The following is a 12,457-nucleotide window of genomic DNA, read 5'->3' on the forward strand; positions in this document are numbered from 1 at the left end:
CTTCTATGTATCCTGGTCGTTAACAACCTGCTCAAAAAACTTTAAGATCACGGCTTCCGGGTGATTGCCAATGTAGACGAGTAGCTCTTATGGTTAAAGAAAATTTCCTGAATACCGTGTATGAGTTGACGCAGGGGTATCTTAGCGTCTTAACAAACGGGTTCGGAAGTGGTCTCGATATCAATATTATATTTTATAAGATCCCAGTGACACCGCTGACGCAAATGGGAGCCATCAATCTGCAACTGGCGGATACAGCGAATTATCTAGTCAAGCTCTAGAAAAACCGCACTTGCAAAGAAACTCGAGAGCTTTGGACGGTTCATCAGCATGTGTCTGCACTAAGGTCCACTCCAACTATGGCACTTCACGCCATCTTGCACATAGTGCCCGTAGACATCATCGGAAGATGTATGGGTGCGGAAGTTGCTATCAGACTCAAAGAATTGAGGTTCTTAAAATAACAGGTTGCAACTCAGATAGTTGCCATAAGACTCAGGGAATCTGGGTTCTTAAAAGTACACGTATCTGAACACTCGGATATTCTCAAACAGTTTGACTTCATACGGGATCATTTGGATCACGTAGTCGCCAAACCGTACTCTGGCGATTCTCTGCACATATACCGACGAAGGAGGTGTTGGTTGGAAGAAGCCGTTGGAGGAGAGGAGCAGTGAACTTCTTTACGGATGGTTCAAGGCTTGGTGCAAGGTTGGTGTAGGGGTTTACTGTCAGGAACACTATATCAACTCCAGCTGCAGACCTCCTGACTATCGCAGTGTCTTCCAAGCCGAGGTTGCTGCTACGGAGTGCTGCCTCCTTCAGAGGAGTGACTATTCACTCAGATAGCAGAGCGGCGATACTAGCCTTGAATTCATTTACAGTGCACTCAGGATTGGTCGGAGTAGAAGTGCCTAACCGCGCTGTCAATAACATCGAGTGTCTGTGTGTTAAGACTGCTATGGGTGCCGGGTCATAGCGGAATTGCAAGAAACTGCAAAGCTAATGAGCTATAGGTAGATTAGGAGCAGGTCGGTGCTCCTGTATGCTTTTGTCTTCTACTACTAGATAGCTGGGCTTCGCGGAAGCTTGCTACATGCGCTGTCACAAAAGCCTTTTGACCCAAGGCAGATATAGTGATCTCTTTGCTCTCCGTAACGCTAGCCTCTCCCTAGTTGTTGGGCCATTGTCTTACTGTTGTAAGGTTGGGATTCTTACCAGACGCCATTAGCAAAAGCTGATATAGTAGTTCAGTATTCTTTACAGCATTTTTTTTTGCTCAATGTGCACCATCTTGCCACTGACTGCTGTTGAAGTGCGAATGTGTTTTTTTTTTCAATTGTAGCGATGCTTGTACAAATATCACACGCGCACACACACAGTGCCGCACTTGTACACATGTTCTCAAAGTTTAGCCTGACTTACAAGCATAATAACTAGCTGTGGCACGCTTTCGAGCTGCCGCCGGCTACTAAGTGTCGCTACAACTTGTATGCACAGCGCACACGGGCCAACGGGAGATTTATAGTTTTCTTGTTTTTTTCGAACGCCTTCGCAATTTTTTGCCAACTTCGCCTGCAGCCACTGCTCAACGCGCACGTTCGCAAGGGCCACTCTTGTATGTGTTGTTGTTGTTGTGATTTGTATGCTCACCCCGCACTACGAGCTTATTTTGCTTGTAAATTTAGTGTAACATTTCACTGTCGCACGCTCGCTCTGCAATCTTGCACGTGCCACACGCGCATTCTCATCCGGAACAGTGGCAGCGACAACAACAAGACGGGCAACAGCAGCTCAGCGGTATTTATCTTTAGCATTGCACTTGAAAATGTCAAGTGGTTGCTTTTCAATTGATAATAGCAGCAGTTAGTGTGCTCTAGCCCGCCGCTCATTGCAACTAACTGAGTGCGCGTGTGTGTGTAGGTGTACAGTGGCACTTGTGTTTCTTACGTAAGCTGCTCTTAGCCGCGTCCCTTTTGCGCAGACGCTTATCCCTGTCTTAGCTAGCAGCGCGTGGCACAATTCGACATATGCGTGCGTATGTATGCATGTATGAGTATATATACAATTTATGTGTGAGTGTGGTTTGCATACCAAAAAGCCTTAACGCTTACTACATTGCTTGGAGCTACGCTTTCGTTGTGCTACTTTGAATGCCTTTCGTAGTTGCGCCACTTCAAATGCATGCGGCATGCAGCAGCTGCGCGGCTTGCGGGGCACGCTTGTAAAATACAGTTGCTAAGCATTGTAAAAACACGCAGATAACGGCGAGATGAAGTACTAAAGGCAATGTCGTCATCGTTTGTATTACAACATATTTTTTATCTGTGTGCGTGTGTTTGTGCAGCAACACTTTTTGGCATCTTTTCGCCTTTGGTGTTGAAAACAGTTGTCAATGTGTTTGACAGCAGCTTTAAGGCAACACTTTTATAGCACTGGCTTAGGTGTTAGTGTGAATATTTTGCGAAAAGTTGTTTTCTTTGATGATTTCGGCGGAAAAATAACGGCATTTAAAGAAGGTTTGTGAACAGTAACTTTTTTCTATAATATTTTTTCCTTGTACTTCAATATTTCTTGATAAATTATATCAAAATGTTCATACAATTTTTTTATTCAAATTTTTTTTTTTAGATTTGCGCATATTTGCAAGCAATATTGGGTAGTCGAAAAAGTCTTTTCGTATTCTGTCAGTAGATGTCTTACTAGTCGTATATCTCCAGTGCTACTAATCACATTGTATTACACCATTTTGTGTTGGAAGCTTTCATTTAACCAAAGCTTCTTTTAGCCAAAAAATAATAGTTTCGGGGAAGTTAGAAAAGTTAAAGCTGTTCAAAAATGAAGAAATTCGCTAATTTTGAAATTTTTGTATAAAAATGGGAAGACTGCCACACAAGCCACCATTGAAATTGAAGTTTACGGAGGCGATGCTGCATCAGTTCGTGTAGCACAACAACGGTTCGCTCGTTCTGGAAATTTCGATTTACACTTCCATATGAAAGTTTTACACTGATGGAATAATGTCTCCAGCGGAAAAATGGCAAAAAGCGGTTGACAAAAATGGTATATGGTATGTATATATTGGTATATATTATTTATAATAATAAAAAATAAATTGAAGTTGATTAGAAATACGAAAAAACTTTTTTGACTACATATATACCGAAATCAAAAAATCTCTTCTTCATCTTGGTCAATAATATGTTAAAATTACTGGATTTAGATAATTTTTTTTTAAATTAACCCAAAATTTTTGTTATTATTTTTATTTTTATAGCTGACATTAAAAATATCTTAGAACAGAACTTATAACTAATGACTATACTAAATTCGAAGAGTTCTCTCGTTTTCCTTTCGAATGCCATTCACCAAATTTTTGACGTCTCTTCTTACTTTCATAGGTGTCTCTGCTAACTTTTTCTTCTCTTCTTTCCTACGATCCTCTTTTTCTCGCATTTGGTCGGTGTATATTGAAAAACTTAAGGAGTTTTGGATTGGTGGTTGACGTGGGGTGTTCGTGGAGATATTACTTTGTATCCTCATTCTGAACATTTTCCGTATTTATAGATTTCTTGAAATTTTTTTTGAGGTTTTTTTGCAAGTTTTCTGGTAGCTACTTAAGCGTTCCGGTGCTCAACTGTAACTGAGTTTAATTTGCCATGTGCGCCGAATTTATACCTTGAGCTGTCAAGCAGGTACATAACGGAGAAGGCAACGCCTTACCTGCGGGGACATAACTTGTAGGGCAGTGGCACCGCTAACCTTCAGGTCGACCGATTTCAACCAAGTTTTCTTGCATAACATTATACCGACATTGTCACCTATATAAGCTAGTTAAGAAGAGCTAAGTTCGGGTAAAACCGAAAATTTCATACTCTTATTACTTACTAGGATCAAAGCTGTATAAATACCTTATGCCCAACAATACTCTGTTATTAGAAAAACACGCTTTTTCAATTTCATTAAGGGGCTATACCAGTGTGACACTTTCAAAAAAAAAAATTTTTTTTTTATGCTTTTTTCGATAGCTTATATATTCAAAAATATCCTGTGAAATCGGCGAGGTCGTATTTTAAATAGTTTTTGAATGGCAGCGTTCTAAATAGCGACCGCTCAGAGGTGCAAACATATATAAGTGAAACTTTAAACGCGTTTTTCTCGAAACGACATTTTTCAAATTTGCTGACATTATAACTCAACGAGAAATTAACCGATCGACTTCAAATTAAAACTGGATATAGTTGAATACATTTGCTATACAATAGACTACGATCTTTTTGATTGGCTGAAAATTGTCAATTTGGCATTAAAAAACGACAATTTTTTTCGTAATAAAACGATTTTTTTTTTCAAAATGGCGCCATTTTCTTAATTTTTGATATTTTTCAAAGATCGTAGTCCATTGTATAGAAAATATATTTAAGTTTATGTAGACATTTAGACTTGACGTAGCCCCACGACCAATAGTCTAAAGGCGTTAAATCGCATGATCTTGGTGGCCAACTTACGGGTCCATTTCTTGAGATGAATTGTTCTCCGAAGTTTTCCCTCAAAATGGCCATAGAATCACGAGCTGTGTGGCATGTAGCGCCATCTTGTTGAAACCACATGTCAACCAAGTTCAGTTCTTCCATTTTTGGCAACAAAAAGTTTGTTAGCATCGAACGATAGCGATCGCCATTCACCGTAACGTTGCGTCCAACAGCATCTTTGAAAAAATACGGTCCAATGATTCCACCAGCGTACAAACCACACCAAACCGTGCATTTTTCGGGATGCATGGGCAGTTGGCCACCAAGATCATGCGATTTAACGCCTTTTAGACTATTTTTTGATGAAAAAATACGTGTTTTAGTTAAAAGTCTTAACTTAGAACATCGACGAAAGAAAAACAAATTTAAAAATTGGGTTTCTGACAGACGTTTTTACAAAAAATTAAAATTTCTGTAAAAATTTGGAGACGTGCTTTTTTAAGAATTGTATCTCAAAGACTTGTCTAAAATTTGAAGAAGATCGGCTTAGTAGCTCTGGAGAAATCTTGCAACCGACTTCAAAATTGAGTTTCGTGAAGAACGCGTTTAAAGACGGCGCACTTAGCCTAGCTTGTTCTCAAAGCTGTATATCTGAAAATATTACTCGCATCAACTTGAAAACTTAGGACATTATTCTAAAGGTTATAAAACAATAAAAAAAATCGATTTTTTGAAACAGGCAAACCCATAAACTCCATAAATTAACACTCACTTTGACCGACATATGTTATATAAAGTAAACCGTAGTTCAATAACTTGTGTATTAGGTATATGGGGGCTAAGACAACTATTGATTCGATTCAACGCATTTTTGACACAAAAACATATTGTTATCAGAAAATAGTTCTTTCTCAGTTTATATAATAAGTTTATAGTCTCACAGATTGGCCGATGTTTTCAATAAAAAGTTTGCAATAAACACTGGCGTCCACAGATTCGGTACCTGGGTGCAAAAAAAACAGTTTTAGTCCAATGTGGGCAAATTTTTGTCATAAGATGTCATACTTGATGGATCGTGCAAAGTTCTATGTCGTTATGTTAATTGTTGCTTGATTTGAATACTCTAAGGCGAAATAATCAGATATGATATTATTATTTGGTTGAAAACGGGACAGTAGATCCCAATATATTGGTTTTCACCTAAGTTATGGGCGGTACCACGTCTATCGTCCCAATTTGACACCGCTGCCATATATTTACTTTCGTTATAGCATACTTTATAACGAATAGTATGAGTATCTTCGTAAAACTGTGTGGAAACATGTACTTTAGAAGTATGTAAATCGATGTCATTCATAATGAGCTTAGACATTCAATAACACTGGGAAACAGAAATGATAGCCACTTTGAAGGCAGCTCCCAATTTGACACCGCTGCCATATATTTACTTTCGTTATAGCATACTTTATAATGCAAGAAAACCTCTTATATTTAGAATAAATTATTACATGTTGAAGTGCGGCAATTACCCCGCCTTAGATGCGCCATGACGAGTATAATCCTAAATGAGCACTTGACAAGTCAACGCCATGGTAATCTCCTCCCCGGTTTTTGTTATCTTTTAGCCAGATCTATGCACTTATTTAATTACTTGTCTATAACTGCATTAGACGCTGCATAGATGTCCTTGCAAGCCTCAAGATATATTTTTGATTTGTAAAATTAAAATATTCGGCGCAAAAGGCAAAGAGATGAGTTGTGTTTTTTAGAAAACTTAAACTTAAAAACTTTGTGTGGTAGAGTTTGTAAAGAGAGAATAATGCAAACAGAAATTGAAATATTTTTTTAATCTCAGTCCAATGCTTTTCCTTGCATTTGATGGTTTCTCTCCCCGCTCTGTAAGTTGTTCCTTGCAAAGTTTTCTTTGACTTCTTTCTGCATTCTCTTGCCATTGTTTGAAAGGTCGAAAGTAGAAAAAGCGGCGCTTAGAACTCTAAAGTGTGCTGAAAAAGTGGTTTTGTTTTTGCAATTTAATATAAATTTATTTTTTTGTAGCCAAAATTGAAAAAGGCAAACCAAAAACTACTTAAAACGCTCTTCTGAACCACTTTTATTCATTATAGAAAAATATGTGCCAATAAAAAGAGAAAGCGAAACTTTCTTTCCCACCCTTCTGCACCTGTATGAGCTGACAAAGCAGTGCTCTGCACTTGCTACAAATATACCTAGAATACCTACTAATCAATTCTTCATTTCGAATAGTTATAATATTTAATTTATGTATTTTTATATATATATATTTTTTATATTTTCATTTATATATGATTTATTTTAAATTAAAAAAGTAATAATAAAGTTAATTTACAAGTTATATTTATTTTGATAGCTGAACTTAAAAATAATTTTAAAGACTTATGTCTATACTAAATTCGAAGAGTCCTGTCGTTTTCCTTTTGAATACCATTCACCAAATTTTTGACATCCCGTCTTAATTTCCTAGGCGTCGCTGCTAACTTTTTCTTCTCTTCTTTCCTACGATCCTCTTTTTCTCGCATTTGGTCGGTGTATACTGAAAAACTTAAGGAGTTTCGAATTGGTGGCTGACGTGGAGAGTTCGTAGAGATATTACTTTCTATCCTCATTCTCAACATTTTCGTTAATTATATTTTCTATATTAATAGAATTCTTGAAATATTACTGCTCTACTGTTTCGCACCAAGTTTTCCGGTAGCTACTTGAACGTTCAAGTTCTAAACTGTAACTGAGCCTTAGTTGCCTTGTGCGCCGAATTTATATCTTCCAAAATCAAGCAGGTAGAGAATTTAGGTAGGACTAATTCTTATGGAATGCCCAAGAGGGAATCTGTCAGGTACGTGGGCGATTTAAGCATACCTGCGATTAAGTACAAGTGAATTTGAAGGGAGCAATTCTGGAAATACAGGTACAAAAGTAGGAATAATTACTTTCTAAAGAATTTTAAACAAACAACTATGTATGTATATTTGTCGATAGTTGATCTCGTACATTAATGAGGAATCCAAATTTCAATACTGCGGAAAGTTGATAAATTCAAAAAATTCACTAAATGTAGTTGTGTGAAATAATATTCATATAATGTTCCCTTAAATTTTTAAAAATATTACGCAGCTCAACATTATAGAATATTTGGACTATAAGAGCGCTTCTAGTTACTATCGATATATTATATTATAGTTTTGGTAATTAATCTATTAAAAGAAGTTCGGCTGTTTTTCAGAGGTAACTAGTTAAGCCCGTAACCACAATTGCAGATAGAAATATACTTGCGGTCAATTACCGTTGGGCGTGATTCAAGTAAAGTAAGTAAAACACGTAATTTATTTTTCAAAGAAATTTATTTGAAAAAAATTATGTTTTTAATAAAAGAAAATTTATTGCCCAAGAAGCGCGTTCCACTCTCTTCTTTTATGTATAAATCGTCACCTAAAATGCAAAATAACGTAACGACACTTTTCATAAGTTTACAGGCAAAGGAAAAACGTTATAATAGAAAAAACTCATATTGAAAAAAATTGAGTTTTGGTTATAAAACGGTTATTGATTGGTTATATAATGGTTAGTAATTGGTTATACAATGGCTATATATTGGTTATTCATTGGTTATACACTGGTTATATATTGGTTATATCTGACAGCGGAAGCTGAAAATTTTATGCCACACATATATGCTATATGATGCAGAGAATTGTCAATAAAAAGTCAATTTCGATGTTTTTGATGATACGCATTTTGCATTTTAAGTGACGAAATATAAAAGTGATTTTTACTACAACTTCTCATGAAAGAGTAAGGCTTGTGCCAAATTTAAAAAAACCATGTATTCTGCTATATTATTCTCTACTTCAGTTAAATTATTTAACACTTTTCGCTTGTAATATTAGAGTAGCATCCATTATATGAACTATTATGCAATGCACCGAGGGCATTAAAAATGGATTAGCTCTGCTTTTTGTTTGGCATTTCATTGGAGTTACGTGCGTTTTTTGTTTGAGTGAAAATTTCGCGTGTTTCAACACAATTTGGTCCATTTGCCATAAATATGCTCACGTGTAGGCGCTCATAATGTAATTCTATTCAGGTGAGTTCCTACACTTCACACTCATTAGCGTCCTTCTAACAACCTGCCTTTGTTATGTTTTACACATGCGGTTGCTTATTCCTTGAATACAACTCATAAGTGAAGTTATTTGTGGATAGTAATAACATATGTGCTTTAATATAATCTTGTATTGTGCTGTGGAAATATGAAAGTAGTAATTCGATAAATAAACTTTGTTGTGTTTATCATAAAGAAGCGTTTACATACAAGAATATGAACTACATAAATCGTTTTTTACATTATAAGAAGAAAAACAGTTAATATATGTTACACCCATGATGGCGTACCTTTCATAACTAAAGAAGTTACCATGCAACACTTGCTGCTACTCATTTAGTTTGTATGGCTGCTATGCATATGTTATAGTAGTCCGAGATCTAGAAAATTTCTTTCAGAAAGGATCTGTAAAATCTGAACTGTCAAATGAAAAAGCTTTCCATAGAAGCACTTGAATTCGAACGTGTGCTGTTTGTATAACAGCTTAATGCTGTAGTGGTCTGATATCAGTGAATCCGACAATGTGGTACTTTCTAAGATAAAACAACGTGTGCAAAGTTTTAGATCGGAATCTTAAAAATTGAGGTACCAGTTAGCGTTTAGTTAATATATTCATTATTTAGAGGCTTCAAAAATCGCTTTTTTTGAGGGTATTTTTGGGAGGGAAAGAAATAATTGATTAAAGCGAAATTTCTGGGGTTCATAGTTATATACAAATATTTCCCTTCCGCCTTTTTGTCTTTTGCGGCTATGTATAAAGCACTACAGAGCTCGTATCTGGCAATAGTATTGAATTGAAAGGTTTTGACATAACCTACGAAACGACGCTTTGCATGAGTTTGGATATTGCGTTCAACAGTTATAGACGGCTAAACATGGAGTTGACTTACGCCGAAACTCGCGCTATTTTAAAGCTTTTTTTCGTTAAAAGCAAATCCGCTAGAGAAACGTTCCGTGAGATTAATGGTATTTTGGGGGATGGTACTTTATCACTTCGAACTGCGAAGGAATGGTTTCGACGATTCAGAGCGGGTGAAAACGACACCCTGGATAAGCCAGCCGGCGGAAGACTTGTGACGACGAATACCGATCAAATCGTGGAAAACATTGAGTTAGACCGGCATGTGCCCTCTCGTGACATCGCCCAGAAGATGGGAGTTAGTCACCAAACCATTTTAAATCATTTGCAGAAACCTGGATACACAAAAAATCTTGAGTTTGGGTGCCGCATGATTGGACGCAAAAAAACCTTCTCTACCGAATCAACGCCTGCGATATGCTGCTGAAACTGAACGAACTCAATCCATTTTTGAAGCGGATGGTGACTGACGACGAAAAATGGTTCACATGCGACAATATCAAGTGAAAACGGTCGTGTTTGAAGGCCGGCGAATCGTCCGAAACAGTAGTCGAGCCAGAATTGAAGGCCTGGAAGGCGAATAATGAATAAGGAGATGAATTTGTATATTCTAAATACAGAACTGGCTGACTTCGTGGACGAATGCGCCAATCCAGCTGAGCATATAATTTTCCAACAAAACGGCGAACCGAAACATACGGCGAAAATTGTCCAAGAATGGCTACAAAAGAAAAGTTTTAAAACTTTCGAATAGCTAGCACAAATTCTATATCAAATAAACTGAGCTTTCAGAGAAGTGCCTGTAGATTCTGTGTTGCTCATACGACATGGTGTACTCTAAGTGTATAGTACTCGTACAATTATTGAATAATTTTAACTGCGTATAACTTTTGAACGAATATAATTATGAAAAAAATATTTTTTTTTTTGTAGAATGGAGAGTTTTCTATTAGAATAACCCTTTTTGAATGCTATTCGCTTTCGAAATAAAAGATTTATTGCAAAATATCAAAACATCCATAAAAAAATATATGGAAAAAGTGAAATGATCTAGGTTTAAACGAAAATAGAGAATAATAGAAACAATACAGGAAAATAAGGAACTTGATTACGTGGGGTTCTTTTTATATAACAAAACCCGAAACTTCATGAGCTTCTGCCAACAAATCAGCACACGAAATAATATATATATGTATATAATATATATATGTTTATATATATCTAATTGTATACACATGAATTAAATTTTCCACTATATTTTCAAGCTTTAAGTTCTCAGCTAAACGTTTTTAATATAAATCCCGCACATTAGCGTTTATCAAAATATTATGGCTCCGTGAAAGCGCTGCAATAGCTTTATAAAATGAGAAGCACTTGCCGCAGCGCTAGCCAACTGTCCACTTAACTTTATTAAGCGACTGAAATTGAATATATAAACGGGCAACGCCAACGCACACGCCAACGCACACGCACAGCCGCATTTTCATTTCATACCGAATATACCATTCAAGATTTACAAGCAGCGTGGGCAATGGAATGCTTTATGCTTATGTCTTATGCCTTAAGGCATTAAATTTAACAGCAATGGCAGCATAGTAGTAACAACTAAGATAACAACAACAAACGGATGTGCCATTCAAACCGAATTACAAGATTGGACACCTGTGAATTGAATTCGAGAATGACTGAGAGAGGTCACTAACAAATTTATGATGCCGCCACAAGAGCAAAGCAGAAATAACGGTACACGTTGTAAGTGGAAAGAAGGCAGCAGAAATGTGGAAGAGAAGGTGCCGAGTGATATAGTTCTATGGAGTTCTTTGGAGTGAGTGGAAGTAGATCTAGTTGGTTGAACTTCAAAGGTAAGCGAAGATAAAATAAAGTGGCGGGAAGAGCCGAGGATTTCAGGTAAGCAAGGGAAGGAAAGGGGGTGGTGAGTGCTACCCCTCAATGGTTAGGGCAACAGTAGCATAAGTGCGCTGTTGTGGAAGTCACTTGGAAGCCGTACATTAGCCTCAAAGGCAGTGGATGAAATAAGGAAAGGAAGATGAGGAAAAAGAGGCAACGCAGAGGAAAGCTGCAATAAATACACGAATGAATGCCATAGAAAAAGCAAAACGAAACACACAATAAAATAAACAGGGAGACAGTTATAAAGCGAAGCGAAAATTGTATTAAAGCACGCTGCAAAATGGCGCTGAAAGCGGTCGCTCGTGCAAATAATTTAAGCATGAAGATCTGTTGCAGCAGAAAATCGCTTAATGCCAAGGAAAACACAGAGCGAAGCTAGGAAAGAGGCAGAAAGAGAGAAAAATAAACGGTATTTGCTGGCGCTGGCAACAGCTTTAACAATTTTGTACTTTTCACCGCAGCTTGTTGTAGAATTCGCGCTATTTTGTTGTTGCAACAACTGCTTGCCACTTAAGTTGACCGCTAACTTTGCCGCGAGCGGCAGCGTCAAGTGTTGCGAATGTCAGCGCCGCGACGCGCAGTGTCACCCAGCCTTGTGTGGCGATGTTGTGGCATGTGGCAAGTGAGATACAACGCGGGCTATGCAGCTTTTTACAGAGCACAGCATGGCGGCGACATTTGTAGCTGCCACTGCCACATGTACTAACACAGCCGCAGACACATACTCCAAAGCAAACTTACAACTGTCCGCATGAGTGTGTGTGTGTGCGTGCGTGCTGTGGTTGGCACACACCCGCCGCCTGGCGTGGCATCAAAGAGATTTCTATCTGCATTTGCGTAAAATCCGTCGCATTTTTCCTTTGCATATTTCATAATATTTCATTTCAGCACTTCTGTTGTGTCCTCTAGTAGCATTTTGTGGAGAGAGGGAGGTAGGGAGGGCGCGCTGTACAGGCAGGCCGCTGCTGTTGCACAGCAGGCATGGCGCGACGGAGAGAGATTAAATGCGTTAACGCTTGAAAAGCTTCTTAAGCTCATGGCGGCCAACGGTATCAGTTGCTCGCTGTCGATGCTGGTGAG

General features: G+C 37.7%; 1 protein-coding gene across 1 annotated transcript in view; it reads right to left on the reverse strand.

Annotated features, from left to right (window-relative positions):
• Positions 1 to 341: 341 nt before the first annotated feature.
• The window catches only part of LOC120770006, a 244,279-nt gene continuing 232,163 nt past the window's right edge, over positions 342 to 12,457 (reverse strand). Inside the window, exon 4 of the mRNA XM_040097099.1 lies at positions 342 to 454. Coding sequence (XP_039953033.1) covers positions 342 to 454 — 113 coding nt within the window. The remainder of the gene's footprint in view (positions 455 to 12,457) is intronic.

This window comes from Bactrocera tryoni, chromosome 3 (assembly GCF_016617805.1).
Source record: "Bactrocera tryoni isolate S06 chromosome 3, CSIRO_BtryS06_freeze2, whole genome shotgun sequence".
Taxonomy (NCBI): Eukaryota; Metazoa; Arthropoda; class Insecta; order Diptera; family Tephritidae; genus Bactrocera; species Bactrocera tryoni.